The sequence below is a fragment of the Symphalangus syndactylus genome, chromosome X (genome assembly GCF_028878055.3).
Source record: "Symphalangus syndactylus isolate Jambi chromosome X, NHGRI_mSymSyn1-v2.1_pri, whole genome shotgun sequence".
In the NCBI taxonomy this organism is placed as follows: Eukaryota; Metazoa; Chordata; class Mammalia; order Primates; family Hylobatidae; genus Symphalangus; species Symphalangus syndactylus.
The window spans coordinates 34,124,815-34,143,167 of record NC_072447.2 but is presented as its reverse complement, the minus strand read 5'-3'; the positions used below and the strand labels follow the sequence as shown (position 1 = coordinate 34,143,167).

General features: G+C 46.1%; 1 protein-coding gene across 9 annotated transcripts in view; it reads left to right on the top strand.

Moving 5' to 3' along the window:
• Positions 1 to 18,353, top strand: part of MAP7D2 (MAP7 domain containing 2) — a 111,811-nt gene that overhangs the window by 82,510 nt on the left and 10,948 nt on the right. For all 9 annotated transcript variants that reach the window (XM_055267835.2, XM_055267839.2, XM_055267838.2 and 6 more), the window contains 2 exons: positions 10,253 to 10,524; positions 11,130 to 11,262. In XM_055267835.2, the coding sequence (XP_055123810.1) occupies positions 10,253 to 10,524; positions 11,130 to 11,262 (405 nt within the window). The remainder of the gene's footprint in view (positions 1 to 10,252; positions 10,525 to 11,129; positions 11,263 to 18,353) is intronic.

Sequence of the window (18,353 nt, the reverse complement as noted above, 5' to 3'; positions counted from 1 at the left end):
AATAAAAAATAAAATAAATTGCATGTCACAGGGGTTTGGTGTACATATTATTTTGCCATCCAGGTAATAAGCATAGTACCCAATGGGTAGTTTTTTGATTCTCACCCTCCTCCCACGCTCCACCCTCAAGTAGGCCCCAATATCTGTTATTCCCTTCTTCACGTGCAAGTGTACTCATTGTTTAGCTCCCATTAATAAGTGAGAATATACAGTGTCTGGTTTTCTGTTTCTGCATTATTTCACTTAGAATAATGTGAAGTCAAAAATGTTGAAGAAGATTGTGTTTCTAGAACTATTTTATACACACACACACACACACACACACACATATTTTTTTTTTTTTTTGAGATGGAGTCTCACTCTGTCTCCCAGGCTGGAGTGCAATGGTGCAATCTCGGCTCACTGCAACCTCTGCCTCCCAGGTTCAAGCGATTCTCCTGTCTCAGCCTCCCGAATAGCTGGGACTACAGGTGCGTGCCACCACGCCCACCTAATTTTTTGTGGGTTTTTTTTTGTTTTTTTTTTTGTTTTTTTTTTTTTTTAGTAGAGATGGGGTTTCACCATGTTAGCCAGGATGGTCTCAATCTCCTAACCTTGTGATATGCTTGCCTCAGCCTCCCAAAGTGCTCAGATTACAAGTGTGAGCCACTACGCCTGGCCAACTATTTTATATTTTAAAGGACACATCATCTGAGTTTTGTAAAAGTTGTCCCTGATCAAAGAGACTTGGTTAAAATTCCAGATTCTTTTATGCAGTTTAATTTAGATAAAAAAAATTTAATTTCCACTCTCTCTAGAACACTAGTAGGCACATAGTAGGTGCTTTAAGTATTTGTGGAATGAATGAATGCAGGTCACTATGCCCAGTGCCTCAGAGAATCCCCAAATGAGTGAGAACAGTCCCTGTTTCAAGGAACCTCCAGCAAGGTAGGGGGAGCCTTGTACACAGTTGAGCACAGTACAGGCCCTACTCCAAAGAGCTACCCATCTGCTCAGGACTCTGCTCAGCCATCATCCTCTCCACAGCCAGCCAAAGCTGAATTCACCCCCTTCTCTGTGTTGACAGAGCATCGTGTGCAGCCTTCTTTCATTCACTCACTTAACATCCAGCCCTCTTCTAAGGGCTGAGGATTCAAAAGTCTCTGCCCTCCTGGAGCTTATGTGACAGTGAACAGCATGGATAAGATCAGGTGGTGATAAGCACTATGGAAAAAAAATTAAACCGGTTCAGATGACAGAGTGGTGGAAGGGAGTAGCTGGATAAGGTGATCAGGAAAGGATTCTCTGAGAAGGTGACATTATAGCAGAGCCATGCATGAAACTAGGGCATAGCGGGTTTGGTCTATGCCTCATTGCTTGGTGTTAGTATTTTACACTTAGCAATCTCCTGCTAGACTGCTATGAGGTTGGGAACTGTCTTGATTTATTGTTGCACAGTAGGTGCTCAGTATGTGTGTGTGTTAGTCTGTTTGGCTGCTAAACTGAGTGGCTTATAAACAACAGAAATGTATTTCTCACAGTTCCGGAGGCTGGGAAGTCCATGATCAAGGTATGGCCAGAGTCAGTGTCTCGTGAGGGCCCATTTCTTGATTCATGAACAACCATCTTCTCAGTGTGTCCTCACATGATGGAAGGGGCACAAGCGAGCTCTCTGGGGTCTCTTTTATAAGGGCACTAATGCCATTCAGGAGGGTTCCACCTTCATGACCTAATCACCTCCCAAAGGCCCCACCTCCTAATACCACCACCATGGGGTTAGGGTTTCAACTCACATGTTTTGGAGACACAAACGTTCAGACATAGCAGTGGTATGGGATGCAAGTAAGAAGGGAAGGAGAAGCTGGGGGGCAAGGGCAGGGTCGCCTGGCAGATAGGGAAAATGCTGAGACCAAACCTGCTTGAGGACTTTGCCCTTTGCTCACTCCTGAGCTCAAACGACCCACCTGCCCCTGCCTCCCAAAGTGCTCAGGTTACAGGCGCGAGCCACTGCACCTGGCCAGTTATATCATTCTTTTTTTTTTTTTTTTTTTTTTTGAGACAGGGTCTCACTCTGTCGCCCAGTCCGGAATGCAGTGGCGCAGTCTCTGCTCACAGCAACCTTTGCCTGGCAGGTTCAAGCGATTTTCCTGCCTCAGCCTCCCAAATAGCTTGGATTACAGGCACGCACCACCACGTCTGGCTAATTTTTGTATATTTAGTAGAGACAGGGTTTCACTATATTGGCCTGGCCAGTTTTGAACTCCTGACCTCAAGTGATCCACCCGCCATGGCCTCCCAAAGTGCTGTGATTACAGGCGTGAGCCACCACGCCTGGCCATTTATATCATTCTTTATACCTTACATGTTTTGTAAATATTCTCTTGCATACTCAGTGTTGGAAAAACATAATAAAAAAGACTTACTTGATTTTTAGAATGGTGCCACACACAAAACAAACCCCCACCAAAACTGGTATTTTTGACATTCCTTCTGTGCAGACCAAGTGTGTGATTTTTAAAACACACTGGAAATGATGTGGCTTTGAAAAGGGGCTTAATTAGCCCTTCGAACTCACCCATCCAGAATCCCAGGCAGGTCATGTGATTAATGATCTCTTTTCCTGTGACCTCCTAAGCTCTGACAGTGCATTGTTCTCCTGCCTGATGTCAGATAAGCTAAGCCACTGTTGGGTGGCTGTGCATGTTAATAGCATTGCTCTTTTAAGCGTTCAAGTTTATTTTTATTGTTTTCATCATTGGGTACTTGCATGGGTTTTAGAAAACTAGATTCAACAACACTCTGAAAGACATAGATGGAGCATAGCTTTGTTCCCGTAACCTAGAGAAAAGAAATCCAGTGTGGCCAAGTGGATTTGTCCAGCCCGTCTCTGCCTCTGAGTGTTGATGCTGCCTGTACTTCCAGGTCTTCAGCATGAAATATTCTCTAATGGTTTTATATTCTTAGAAATATATTCTAAGTCAGTTTGGCCATTACGATAGGTAACATTTCAGCTATCTATTATTGCTGTTACAAAGCCCTCAAAATTGAGTTGCTTAAACAGTAATTTATTATTCATTTTCACAGTTCTGTGGCTTGAGCTTACTGGGAGGTTCTCTCTTTGGATCTTTTGTGCAGTGCTCTGTGGGTTGACTTGGGTTACCCAGGGTCTTCCATGCCATTGCAGTCCAGTGTTGACTGGAGCTGCAGTTACCTAGAGCTCAGATGAGCTGAAGGTTCAAGATGGGCCATTTTCCCACCTGGCAGTTGATGATGGCTATTGGCTGGGAGCTCAGCTGAGTCTGTCAAACCAGAGTGCCTACTATGGCTTCTCTGTATGGCTTAGGCTTCTCACAGTGACTGGGTTCCAACAAGAAATGGCCCCAAGATTGAGCATCTTTTGGGTCAGGAAGCGGAAGCTGTCAGGCCAGTGAAGGACTATGCCCTGAATTGGTACAGCCTTACTTGTCTGCTGTATTTTATAGGTCAAAGCAGTCAGGCCAACCTAGATTCAATGGGATGGAGAGATAAACTCAAAAGATAAGATCTTGTGGGATGGGAGATATTATTGTGGTCAACTTTGGAAAATTCAGTGTGCCAAAGATAATCACTTCCAGAGGTAGATCATAGCTGAGATCAGTTTTGTTTCAGGGACCTAGTTTAATTTCACTTTATCATGTATTGAAAACAAAACATGTTCCATATGAGGGAAAAAATTAGGATAAAGGTGTCTGGATGGCCCAAAATAAGTACCTCCCACTTTACTCCAAATCACAGGCCCGTGGAAGGCTCCCTCCCAGACCCAGGCTATCCCTTTGGTGGCTGAGGACATTTAATGGATCCTGGCTGGGTGCCCTTCCCATAAGCTTCTCTGGGAGATGTGTGGCTTGGTTATCCTCTCCCACAGATAAGCATCTACAGCAGACTAGGCTCCCACAAGGGCGACTTAACTCCTGTTTTTGCCACCACATCGTTCTCCAGTAGGCTTTTACATTCTTATCTGAAATTCTTCCTGAAGAGGGTAATTGAAAATGTCAAGTGATGTCCCCTCCTTGCAACCATACCTGTATACTCACTCAGTCCTGTATTTTTGAGTCTTATCAGAGGATCATTTGAATTTAGACCAATATTTTCAGCTTTTAAATTTCGAAATCATTTTAACCTTGCAAAAGAATCACAAGACTAGAACACAGAACTCTTTCTTCCACACTTTTTATCCTGTATTAATGTGTAGCCACATTTCTGTCATCCTTCCCATCCCCTGTCACCCTCACTCAGTCTTGCACAGTCTCTCACATTCATCCTCCGTAGATGCACACACAGACACACATACACAGATTTCTCCCAGAACCATTTGAGAGTAACTTGCAGACATCATACCCCTTTGCCCCTAAGAACGAAGACATTATTTTCCATTGTTATGGAAATCAGAAAGTTTAACTTGGTACTGTTACTTAATTTCTAATGTATGCGCAATTTTTGCCAGGTGTCCCAATAAGATTCTGGGTTTTTTTGAGACAGACTCTCGCTCTGTGGCCCATGCTGGAGTGCTGTGCTGTGATCTCGGCTTACTGCAACCTCTGCCTCCCAGGTTCAAGTGATTCTCCTGCCTCAGCCTCCCAAGTAGCTGAGATTACAGGGGCACACCACTATACCTGGCTAATTTTTGTATTTTTAGTAGAGATGGGGCTTCACCATGTTGGCCAGGCTGGTCTCAAACTCCTGACCTCAAGTGATCTGCCTGCCTCGCCCTCCCAAAGTACTGGGAGTACAGGCATGAGCCACCAGGTCTGGCCCAGTAAGATTTTTTATATCATTTTTTTTTTCATGGTCCGGGGTCCAACCCAGGGTCCCACATTGCATTTAATTGTCTCATCTTCTTAGTCTTCTTTCAACTGAAACAGTTCCTCAGCCATTCTTTTTCCTGACCTTGACATTATTTTATTTTATTTTATTTTATTATTTTTTGAGATGGTGACTCCCTCTGTCACCGAGGCTGGAGTGCAATGGTGCAGTCTCAGCTCACTGCAACCTCTGCCTCTTGAGTTCAGGTGATTCTCCTGCCTCAGCCTCCCGAGTAGCTGGGACTACAGGCACATGCCACCACACCCGGCTAATTTTTTGTATTTTTAGTAGAGACGGGGTTTCACCATGTTAGCCAGGATGGTCTCGATCTCCTGACCTTGTGACCCACCCGCCTCAGCCTCCCAAAGTGCTGGGATTACAGGCGTGAGCCACTGCACCCAGCCGACCTTGACATTTTTAAAGAATATAGGCTAGTCGTCTTGAGGACTGCCTTCCGTTTGGATAGGCCTGACGTTTCCTCTAATTACACTCAGGTTGTGTTCTTTGGGCAGGAATCTCCTGGCAGAGGTGTTGGGTCCTTCTCAGTACCTCATATCAGGAGGCTATGATGTCAGTTTGTTTAATTACTGGTGATATTAACTTTGATTACTGGATTAAGGTGGTGTTTCCAGGTTTCTCCGGTATAAAACTGCTGCTCTTTCTTATCTAGGAAGTAACAAACTTTTCTGAATGTTGGCTGAGCTGTGCTGATGAAGCCAAGACCCCTCCCATGCAGTGAGTGGGCTGTGTTCACTCACTGTGCATGGAGTCAAGTGGTTTTGGAGAACATGGAACTAGATTCCAAGATTGGAGGAAAAAAGTCCTTTGGGGGTTCCACTTTGCAGTCAACTCACATTCAGAGGCATGACAACCCTCTCCAGAGAGTTATTCTTGCCACTGTGTTTACAGAGGTGTTTGTTCGTATTTTCTGCCAGTCATGGAACCTAAAAGGTTATATCATACTGCCTTATGTTCCTGGAAGGCCTAGCTTACCATCCTAAACACACCTTGTGAATCTCCTTTGTTATCTTTTTATTGGACCTTAAAAAATTAAAGTGAAAGAGCTAAAAAAAGTGAGACAATGAACAAATGCCTTGAGTGCCAGTCTGTTTGCATTTCTTTAGGAAAGGTTGTTTAAACTCTTAGGACTTTTATTTTCTTCTCTAAAATATGGTTAATAGCAATTTCCTACCTACCTCACTGGATTGCTGTGGCAATCAAATAGACCCTTGTTAAATAGATGAGAAGGTACTTCAGAATAAACCTCCATACAAGCACAGTGAGTTCCCCTAATTAATTCATGTTTCTTTAATCAGCCAAGATACCTATTTCCAGGAAATTGAAAAATAGCTTGCCAGACTTTCTTTGGCTTTCAGCAATGTGAGCAGGGCTGGCCAGAGAGCCGTGCAGTCTGACATACCAGCCTTGTGGTTTAGTTTCTTCCAGATACCTGTGCTTAGCACTTTTGCAGGGCAGCTGGCAGGATACAAAGTCCATGTAAGCAAGTGGGAAGGCAGGATAAGCAGGAAACTTGACAGATTGTAGATAACATTGGGAACTTCTTTTTTTTAATTCTGTATTTTGTTCACTCATTGTAAAAAAAAAAAAAATTATGACTTGCCCACACTTTTCTAATTTGAAGGTCGTGTTTGTGTGTGCATACGAGTGTGTGTGTGTTTTCTAACTTACTCTGTTTATTGGGCAGGGGCTGGGGTCGGGGACTGTAAACAGACTTCTTAATGAGCTTTATCCCAAAGAATCCACCCTTACTTCTCAGGTAGAAGTTATTTTTAAATGTGTGCTCATGGGTAATTGGTCCAGTTTTATTTAGAATGGAACCTCGCAGTCTGTGGCGTGAACTGAACCTACATATGACCATTCTCTTAAAACAAGCAAGGCTGTTCAGGGCTATGCCAACTTGAGGCTGTCAGAACCTCCCCCACCTAGGGCACCCTGGCCTTTTCTCCCTAGGATTAGGATCTTGTCCTGCATTTCCATTTACTTAGATGGGTCTGACATAGCCAACAGGCTCCTGCCACACCGACTGAGTGTGTGAGCCATTTCAGCAGACACGGAGGTCGTGCTGGAACTCAGATGGTGGCTATGGGTGCTGAGGCTGCAGCCAGTTCAGGCCTCCCACCCACTCCCCCCAGTCCAGCCCTGGAGACCCTCATGGTCGGAGTCATGTCTACAAGAAGGCTCCTTGTCTGCCTACCCATTCATGGGCAGAAGTGCCAGCACACTTCAGGGACCCCCGAAGCAGGACCCACCTCTTTCTATACTGCTTAGAGAAGCCTAGAGTGTGGGCTCACAGGCAAGTTCTAGGGAGAGAACAAGAACAGGCAGGGTTGTGCACATGCAGCACCTCTGCTCATTCTCACCAATCAGAGAAATCGTACCTCATTCCATGGGGAGGAGGGTGAGGGCAAGCAAGAAGATCAGGTGAGATTTGCCAGGCCTTCCAATGCCAGAAAGTCCTCCTCAACAGGTCAAGGTAGGAATGCTTATGGGATGACAGAGTGTTTCCAGCTGTTATCATCTACCACGAGATAGTAGTCTTTCCTACAGCCTCTATCGCCAAGTTTCAAATCCACTCCCTGCCCTTGTACTGTTGTTGGATCAAAGGACACATATCATTCACGTGACAATCCAGTGGAGAGGTAATGTGCTTTGATCTTGGCAAGGCACTAGACCAAGTCTCTTGAGATACCCTCGTGGTGGTCGGGTGGCGGGTATACAGCTCTACTGTGGGCGCCACTCACCTTAGATAACAGCGTGAAAGGAAGACGTGGCCAAGCAAAAGACCACCGGCTATATCTTTATACATATTAATTGAGACTAAATGCAGGCTCAGCTAATGCGTATAGTTAGTACACATTGTGTAACTCATTGGAAAACCATGCTCAATGGAGCACTGTCAGTGTGAGCAAGCAGGACATGGGCTCCCCTGTTATTACAGTTCATCTTCCTGGTTTTGGTTCATTCTTGTCTGTGAGGATTATTTGGATTTTTAGTTTATCATCTAATTGATCAACACCAATACCTAACAGCTATTGAGTGCTTACTCTATGCCAGTTCTAGAAAGAACATCTTGGGGTCTTGGTGACCCCAAACTCAGACTTAGCTGCCCTGGCAACACAGGAAGTAGAGCAGAGCTGTAAGAAGGCTCTGTGGCTTAGTTCACTGTGGGAAGCCATTTCACCTCTCTAAGCCTAGTTTTCTCATCTGTAAAGTGGCCATGATAATAGTACCTGTGTCATACCATTTACACACATATGTACACAAATATGTGTCTGTAGACATTTAGCAGCCTAGTGGCTGGTGTGTAGACAGCACTCAGTAAACATGGACACAACTGCAGAGAGTGTGAATGGAGGTCTGAGCTCCAAATGGCCAGGGGAAGGACCTGGTCTGACTGTGTCAGAACACGAGGACTCACGTGCTGAATCGTAGAGGCACACACACATTACCTCTCAAGCCAAGGCTCTTAGGAGCCTCAAGGTCACCATGGGGATTGGACACTACCCCTCCAAGCAGGACAGCTCCAGTCTTACCTACTGGGTATAGACAGAGTGTGTGTGCATCTGTCTCTGTCTCTGTCTCTCTCTCTGTCTCTGTTTCTCTCTCTCTCTCTCTCTCTCTCTCTCTCTCTCTCTGTCTCTCTCCCTCTCCCTCTCCCTCTCTTTCTCTCTCCCCTCTCCCTCCCCACCCTACCCCATGTCTCAGGGATTCTCAGTTGAGGGAGATCTTGTCCCTAAGGGGACATTTAGCAATGTCTGAAGGCATTTTTGGTTGTCACAACCTGCATGGGGAGCAGACTGCTGCTGACATCTAGTGAATGGAGGCCAGGGATGCTGCTAAACATCCCACAGTGCCCAGGACAACCCCACAACAAAGCACTATCCAGCCCCAAATGTCAATGATGCCAGGTTGAGGAAGCCTGCCATGCGGGCGTATACATATGGCGGGGCAGGGGGATTCTCTGCATGGCTTTTACTTGGTAAGAGTCTAGGAAAAAATAGAAGACCAGCGTTATATAGTGTACCTGGAAAATCCACCTGATTGCTAAGTACTCTGAAAAACCGCATCCCTTAGGAGAACTCGAGTGTGGGGCCTGAGCCCAAGGCCAGAGGGGAGAATAGTCTGCAGAGAGTCAAAGCACCATCCACAAAGACAAGGGGTCTTGGGAGTTCTGAGTTGCTCCAGGCTTAATGGCATGAGGACACAGGGAAGCCACTTGGCCAGTATGAAAGTCCACATGCCACTTGAGAATTCTTTTCTCCTTCAAGACCAAGTTTAATATTGATCTGATCATATTTCCCCTTATTACCAGGATCTGATTAGGTAACTCTGAGTCTCTGGTGAAAAATTGTCTTTGAATATTAGGGTGATTTACCATTTTTATTGCTGTTTTTATAGATCAAAAAAGTCAGATACTAGCAATTCATAGTTCAACCTGCTGAGGATTGAGGGTGATGACTTGTAATTTCTGTATACATTACTTTATATCCTTCCTAGAGGAACTCTGTACAAATGCCCACATCTGTGTTCAAACCTCTAGGGAAACTGGGCATCTCAAGCTAAGCTGTTACCTGTGTCCTGAACAAGCAGCACTCACCAGGAGCCCAGCCTAGGCTGGCGTACCTGTAACGGACCCTTTCCCAGCAGACATAAGACGAGCTACTGTGTTTTAACCAAGCGGCTTGTCCTCACCTTTTGCATCTGCCCAGTTGGGAGAAGAGAGATTCTTTTAAACCTGAGACCCTCCAAAAAACGCCCCCAATCCCCATCTGTTGGCTGTGTTCCTCAGCATTTAAAAAGGAATGGGGAACCTTGAAGACTTGCTAAGTAAAATAAGCCAGACATAAAAGGACAAATACTGTGTCATTCCATTTATACGAGTCACCTGGAAGAGGCACATTCACAGAGACAGGAAGTAGAAGGGTGATTGCCAGGGGCTGAGGGGAGGGGAATGGAGAGTTGAACGCCACTGAACTGTACACTTGAAAATGGTTAAAGTGGTGAATTTGATGTTATATATGTTTTGTCACAATTTTTTTAAAAGGAGCCAGCATGTTCATTGCCATATGCTGAAACCAGATTCAACCCTGATGTTCACCTAAAAGGAGGGAGTAGGGAAGTGCCTAATACTCCATCTTTACATTGTCATGAAACCTAAGTGAGATTAGGACATGGCATCATCGGCTGGGCTTCTTAAAATGTTTCCCTTTCCACCAGGGCCATCTTAGAGAGACCATGTATTCCTGTTGGGCTGAGAGCACTTTAGTGACTTTTGAGTGTATGCTAAGCCCTACTTTCCTTCCTCTGGAAGGATGAAATTGTTCAGCTTGTTGGAACTAGGTGTCTTAGGAACAGAGAGCTCTGTGTTCAGGCCCAGTAATCATCCTCTGGCATATTTTTTGTTTTCCAGGACAGCTACTAAAGCTTATCCACAGTCCCCAAAGACAACGAAACCTCCCTACCCAGGGTCTCCTGTGAAGTACCGCTTACCTGCCCTTTCTGGCCAAGACATGCCCAAGAGGAAAGCGGAGAAAGAGAAGAGCAACAAGGAAAGGGAAGGTACCTTGGCTCAGCAGGCTGCTGGCCCGCAAGGAGAGGAAGCCCTTGAGAAGCATGTAGTGGACAAGCATGCCAGCGAGAAGCATGCTGCTGCCACAGGAGGGAAAGCCGAAAACAGCGCAGGTAAATCGTGCCGCCGTGCCTTGGCTTTCCCAAGACGGTTCTCTTCAGACCCAATCCACATGCCATTCTCTCATGTTTTGGGGAGGGAGAGGGATTTTTCCCTAGGGACAAGTTCATCTCCCCCCCCACCCCTGCAGCTTTCTTGGGTTTGCACGTTGCTCCTGAGTTCTTTCCTTCAGTCTTCTGAGGGTCTCCTGGAGGAAATCTAGGGGCTGACTCCACTCATGGCTGTGGAAGCTCACGGGAATGCTGAGTAAGACAGGCCTGCATCTGTACCTCACGCAAAAGAAGATCTTCCTTTAGACTTTCAGGCTTCTATGATGCAGTGAGTTCACCCAGATGGTGGCTGCTGTGGCACTTGCTAGTGACCTTGTCTTTCCTCCTCATGTTTCTATTGTCTTCCACTGTAAAATGCATCCAGGGTTCCAGCCAGCCCATGACAGCTTCTCTTGCTTGGTGATTGATTGTGCTAGTCTGGACGGCATTTCCCATCACCACACTGGGTTGGATTTTTTTTCATTTCCAACTGGCAGCTGCTGTGTGAGTGGAATCATTATGTTCGTTTCCCTTGATCTTTTCCTCTTGACGCCTCTCCTCTGGTGCAGCCTTGGGGAAGCCCACAGCAGGCACCACTGATGCAGGAGAGGCTGCGAAGATCTTGGCTGAAAAGAGAAGACAGGCCCGGCTGCAGAAGGAACAGGAGGAGCAAGAACGTCTGGAGAAGGAAGAACAAGATAGGTATGCTAGTGCTCAGAATTTTGGCGTGATCTCATGTAACTGTTGTGTTGGAAAGAGCAGCTTGCCTTTCTTTTTACAGCATTGGTATTGATAAAACTTGAGCAGAAGTATGGGAACCTAGAATGACTGAACTACATGGAAGGTGTTCAGGAGACTGAGTCTTATATTAGATGTAATTATTAGTAACAGTGGAACTTTGTTCTTTTTGGAGGACCTGGAAACTCATAGCTCTTGGATCTAAATGGCACAGGCATCTTCCCATTCTCCTCTTGGACTTTGGGGCCAGGCAGGCCTCCTAGAGCTATCAGGGAAGTCTGAACTTTGTTTATAAAATGAGATTCTCCCTGGGAAGACAAGAGGTTCAAGATTCTGGTTTTGGTCTTGATTCTGATTTCCAAATTGTTTCCTCCATCAAATTATCCTAACTCACACCCCAAAGTGAGAGACAGAGGGGAGAGTTGAGCAGTGTCCCCTAGGCATAGGGTTGTGTGTAGGGGTGACCTCATAGTCTAATAACAGTGAGGTATGGGGAGTCCCATCTGGGAGCAAGACAAAAGACATCATTGCAGTGGTCCCTACACCTTGAAGAGTATCAGAATCATCCGGGGAGTGCAGTGAAAACACATGGACTCAGCCCTGTTCTGTTTTAGTAGCTTGCCAGGGTTTGAGAACCACTGTGATGTTAGTACCAGGGTACTTTGTCACAATACAGACGGCCCTTCCTTTTCTGATCTTTTTATTTAGAGAGGAAAGCATGTTGAAGGACAAGGTCGATTTTATCATTAAATTGATAAAGGAAGCTGTTAGGCTCATCACAGAGTACAATCCAATACTGTTTAGAGAATTAACATGACAGGAAGCAGGCAATGCTGTAGCACTTCAAGGCCAGCACCGAATTTAGAGTAATAAATAATAGAATATTACTGATCCTTTAGTGACCTTGGTAAGTCTTTGTGGTCTCCATTACAGGTTTGCTGATCTGTTTTTTAAAAGGGGCAGTGGGGTAGGTCTGGACAGTCCTTTCTTGAAATTCGGGACTTCTTTGATTTTTTTCCTGTTTCCAACATTTTGGTCAATACAGACGTGTTTTGTTTGTTTGTTTGTTTTGTCGAGTGGCATGTTTGGGCTAGTTTGGGTGGGCCTTAAGGTGTGTGAAGGGAAGTCGCAAGAGATAAAGATGAATCATAGGACCTCAGATGACAGGCCTTAATAATTGCAGGCCATGGAGATACCATGTAGGCTCTGAGCTGGTGAGTAACATGATTGTAGCCACGTGCCAAAGAAGGTGATGTTCTTTACTTTCCAGGTACCACCCTCTGTGTCTCCCATTTTCTTCACAGCCCAGCTCCTGAAAGACTTGATTGTACTTTCTGTCTTTATTTTCTCAACTCACATTCAGTCTTCAAACCTCACACCTACCACTCCTCCTCATTGCCTAACTACTAATCAGTTTCTTGGTTGGCTTTGGCCTTGTCAAGCTTGCCCTAGCCTCCTCTGTCTGCCCCTCATCCCCTTAAATGTTGCCTGGGCTCTCAGTCCTTAGTCCTGGACCAGCTTCTCTCCCAACAAGCTCTCCCGAGCAGCACTGCTCCCACCTGTTCTGCCAGTGTCCCTGCCATCCTGCCAGTTTCCTATGGCGTCAAAAGATTTAGGGCCCACATTTTACACAGCAGCTTTCTGTTGAGCCTTTGTTGTGCTAAACCAACTCTGCTCTCATTTCACTTTCCACCTTCATTTTCCCTTTGTCTTGTTTTATTGTCTGTTTCTGAAGCTAACTGCAGCTTGCTTTCTAAACCTTCCATACCTTCTGGAACAAGGGAGGCACTAATAACACATGTGTACTGATGACTCCTAAAACTGTGCCTGTGGCCCGAGCTCTGTCTAGGCCTGCATTGTCCACTATCAGAGCCTCTAGGCACATGTGGCCACCAAAATACACATTCATTAAAATTCATTTCCCCAGCCACACCCGCCACATTTCCGTGCTCAAGGGCTGCATCTGAGTAGATGTGGATCCACACCACATTGGGCAGCACAAATCTATAGATTGTTTTCCTACCCAACAGAAGGTTCTATTGGATAGCACTGGTCTAGAACCTAGAGACTGTATTTCCAGCTACAATAAGTTTTCGTTTGAGTGTGTCCCATATACATCTCAAATCCAGCATTTCCAAAGCAGAACTTAGTATTTTTTTCCCCAAACTTCCTTTCTCTTTCATGACTTCTGCGTTCCCATCTCCTCAGGCACCCAAGTGAAAAGTCTCAGTGCCACTCTCAGCCCTTTCCTTTCCATCTTCTTCCCAGTGGTTGTTGGGTCCAGTCTTCATCAGCTGTCACATTGGCATCTCTGTTCTCTCCTTTCCCTTCCAGTCCCTCCTCTCCTTCCTCAGCTCCAGCCCCCATCGCTTCTCACCTGGACTGTATCTGTAATATCCCAACTGAGCTCCCTGCTCTAGGTCTCCTAGAGTTTGTCCCCTGTCCACGCTGGGTCCACACTGACCTTTCTCAAATAAATGTGATTGTTCTCCGGTCCTTTAACAAGCCAGTGACTCCCCTGCCCACTGGATACACCCGAACCTGTCAACAGGCCTTCAAGGCCTGCCATGAACTGGCCACTACCTGCCTCTTACCCCTTGCTTTCCTCCAGACACCAGTGTGCACAGCTCCCTGACATTCACCCATCACATGGCTCCACACCTCCAATGCTGTGCTTTTACTTTGCCCCTACGTGGACTTGTGCTCTTTCCTGCCAGACACCTTCATTTCTCAAAATGCAGGTCAAGTCTTGCTCCCTCTCTGTACCTTTTCTGGCCCTGTGCCTGGGACAGAACTGACCACCCCCCACTCTTCACCCATACTGAGCCCAGCTGTTCAGTTGACTAACATAGCTTCATTTGTTTACAGGCCTCCTTTCCCCAGTTAGCACCTTAAAAGGCTGGGACACAGTCTTTGGATCACTGGTGCCTGGCGCTCAGTAAATGTACAAGAAAGGAACAGAAGGAGGAAGAATCCTGACTAAGAAACCATCGTAGTAGTAGGTTAAGAGAACAGAAGGGCTAAAGTAAGCCCAGAGACTGGACTTACACAATGCCAAAGAAATGGGCAGATTTGAAGTTGATGCTGAGGTTTGATTCTAAGGTCTTAGGAGAATGGTACACCCAATAACAGGTAAAGAAAGGACATAAGGAATTGGTTATAAAAGATAAAAATTATTCATTTGATTTTAGGTAAGCTTATGGTGTCTACAGTACGTCCAGATGATTGGAGATGGAATTGAAGCTTGGGGGTGTAGGTAAAAATTAGAGCAATACACTTGACCCCAAATGAGTTTTCCTCTCTCTTGCCAGAATGTGAAGCTTTGCATAGTGCCATGTGGGAGGTGAGGAGTGAGGAAGGAAAGTGCCAGACAACCTGGGGCTGGAACTCAGCAGCCACCTCTTGGAATAAGATCATCCTCACATCTGTTTTATGTTTACAGTTAATAGTTAAAGCCACAGAAATGTTGCCAGATAAAATAATTTAGAGAAAAATAAAATTACTTGAGTCAAACTGTGGAAAGCCCAATTATTGTCACAAACTGGTAAGGGAAACACCATCCAAGTCAAGGATGGAGGAACCAGAACAGAAGGGCCAACCAGGAGTCCAGACAAGCAGGCCCTAAGCAGAACAAAAGTTGGTCCATTCCCAAACACAACAGGTGCCCGGGCTGTGGATGGCCCAAGATATAAAGTGAGATGCTTAGAAGTGGGGCAGGAAACCTTAGACCCCGGGTCCACCCTGGGGAAGGCACTGGCAGGAACTAGTTAGTAAGCAGGAGATCTTAATGGGATTCCTAGACGGATCACTTTAAGTCATGTTAAGAAGCTAAAATAGCTACTAGGGGTTCACATGAAAGAATATTCCAGCCAGACGCAATGGCTTGTACCTGTAGTCCCAGCTACTTGAAAGGCTAAGGTGGGAGGATCACTAGAGGCCAGGAGTTTGAGATGAGCCTGGGCAACATAGCAAGACCCCATCTTTTTAAAAAATTGAAGAAAAGAGAATATTCCAGTTAGACAGCTCCCCATGAGCAAGGTCATGTAGCCAGGCTAGTTTCTTGTTGAAGCAAGAGTTAGCCCAGGCCAGGAACCACAGGCAGAGGTCTTCGAAGCTGCTCAGACCTGGCTTTTTGCTGCTGAGCCTACAGGTAGCAGGTGGTTTTGGTGAGAGCTAGGGCAGGTGGGGGCACGTGCGATGTGGGGCAGCAGGATGTAGCAGCAGCTGAGGCAGGAAGGGAAAGCCAAGAGAGGTAGGAGAGAGCCAGGGTCACGCAGCCTCATGTAGCACAGGGCTGTAGGGAGAGCCACATGGGCAGGACTTTTGATAAGACATAGGCTTATCAAAGACTAAGGCTGTTGGTATTGGGATTTAGGAGATGAAAAGAGATTTTGGAGGGAAATTGTTGAGAAGTAGGATAGAGACAAAGCAGCCTGAAGAGATGAGCGGATACAGGCCCAGAATATAAGCTGGCTGTTAAGCAGTCATGAATGGGAAGCAGCTGAGAGAGGACTGAGGAGGGTTGCTTGTGATGCCCGAGACATGAGCATTTTTCCAGGGCATGGAAAAAATGCATGCAGAAGGATGAAACTGACAAATGAAGGGAAGAGGGGCTAGTGGGAGGGACACATAACTGTGGAGGATGTGGAATTCACAGCACAAGTGGTGGCATTTCCATCTAAGCAGAGGAACAAATGGGGACATTTCTGAGCAGTAATGTCATAGAGGAGAGTTTAAGAAGCTCAGATCGGGTGGCCTCAGTCTTCTCTGTAGAGCAGTTGGTGATAACCATCAACTAAGGAAGACGGCGAAGATTGAGAAAAGTGGCAATTGGGACTGTGTCCTTAAGGGATCCAGAGGATGACGATTACAAGGCTGGAATGCAATTGCCAGCAGGCAGATAACCAGCCAGCCTTGTTTATGCCTCTCTCTAACCAGTGCTTGGCAGCCCAGGAGTGGTCCTGGAGACCACCTAAGCCTGGAGTTGGGCAACAGAGTGACCTCCATGCCATCTCTGAAATGCTCACAAGGATACCCAAGGCCTGGGGGACATTGAGAGAGAGGGAAGCAGATACAAGTAGACTGCACAGCGCTAACCAGGGCAGGTCAGGAGAGAAAAAGGCAGAATGATGGGGTGTGATCAGATCAAAGAAGATTAATGTTGAAGGTTAGGCTTGTTTTAAAATGAAAACTTTTAAGCACATAAGAATAGAGACCAGTGAAACCCACATACTCGTCCCTCAGATTGAACAATTCAAGTTTAAGCTTGTGTCAGTGACATGAGGAAGGTTAACAGGGAGCGACAGAAAAGGGGGTGAGATGCTGGAGTTTCCAACAAACAGGAGCCAATATATGAAGATCCTCCTCAAATGGCCAGTGACGGGGACAAGGGATGATGCATCCACTGAATGCCAAATGATGACAGTAGTGCACAATTTTCTGGTACTTTGTACATAGTGAGGAAAGGGAGATGGACTTGGGTGAATGACAAGAACAAGGATGGAGAGGGTGACAGGACTACACACAGGGCCAGGCACAGTGGCTCACGCCTATAATCCCAGTGCTTTGGGAGAATGGGGTGGGCGGATCACTTGAGCCCAGGAGTTTGAGACCAGCCTGGGCAACAAAATGAGACCTGTCTCTATTAAAAAAAAAAATTCAAAAATGATCCGGGCATGGGGGCACTCACCTGTGGTCCTGACTACTTGGGAGCTGAGGTGGGAGGATCACTTGAGCCTGAGAGGTTGGGGCTGCAGTGAGCTGTGATGACAGCACTGCACTCCAACCTGGGCAACAGAGTGAAACCCTGCCTCTACAAAGAAAAAAAAAAAGGACTGCACACAGAGCTGATGAACTTTGGAGGTTTAGTAATGACGGCAAGGGCGGTGGGCTCGGGGTAGCCCTCAGCAGAGGGAGGTGGGGAAAATGATGAAATCTAATGTGCTGTCTGGTTCTTTGAGCAGAGACAGAAGGAATGCTCATCCTTGGAGAGGATTGTGAGGGACCTGGTTTCACACAGGGGAAGCCAGGGTTGGTTGTTTGTTTTGCCAAATTTTACCTACTTTGGGGAAGCAAAGTGTGGTTAAGGGAGAGAACTTGGTATGTAAGAGGATGAAGGGGCTGGGCGCGGTGGCTCAAACCTGTAATCCCAGCACTTTGGTAGGCCAAGGCAGGCAGATCACTTGAGGTCAGGAGTTCGAGACCAGCCTGGCCAACATGGTGAAGCCCCATCTCTACTAAAAATACAAAAATCAGCTGGGTGTAGCGGCGCATGCCTGTAGTCCCAGCTACTTGGGAGGCTGAGGCACAAGAATCACTTGAACCCGGGAGGTAGAAGTTGTAGTGAGCCAAGATCACGCCACTCTACTCCAGCCTGGGCAACAGAGTGAGACTCCATCTCAAAAAAAAAAAAAAAAAAAAAAAAGGACAGGATTTCCATGGAGGTGCTATGGAAAGGACAAGCAGGGTCTCATGGGCTTGTGGGGATTTATATTTTGGGTGATAATGAGGATTATGGAGGTTCAGGGGCCATAAGGATATTCTTACATGTGTGCATCTGGGCACTTTTGAAGTCCTGATGGTAAAAAACAAGAAACAGAGGCCAAGTGCAGTGGCTCATGCCTATAATCCTAGCACTTTGGGAGGCCGAGGCAGGCGGATCACCTGAGGTCAGGAGTTTGAGACCAGCCTGACCAACATGGTGAAACCCTGTCTCTATTAAAAATACAAAATTAGCCAGGTGTGGTGGCGCATGCCTGTAATCCCACCTACTTGGCAGGCTGAGGCAGGAGAATCACTTGAACCTGGGAGGCAGAGGTTGCGGTGAGCCGAGGTTGCACCATTGCACTCCATCTTGGGCAATAACAGTGAAATACCATCAAAAAAAAAAAAAAGAATGGATTTTCAGGTCCTGGAGATGAAGATGGCAGGTCCTTTATGAAGTAGCTTATACATTAATTAATACACAATGTATCCTTTGTGTGTTAGCTTCTCTGGGGCAATCATAATTGGCTTGTTAATAAAGGGTAAGAAATGAAATGATATTTCAGTTAACC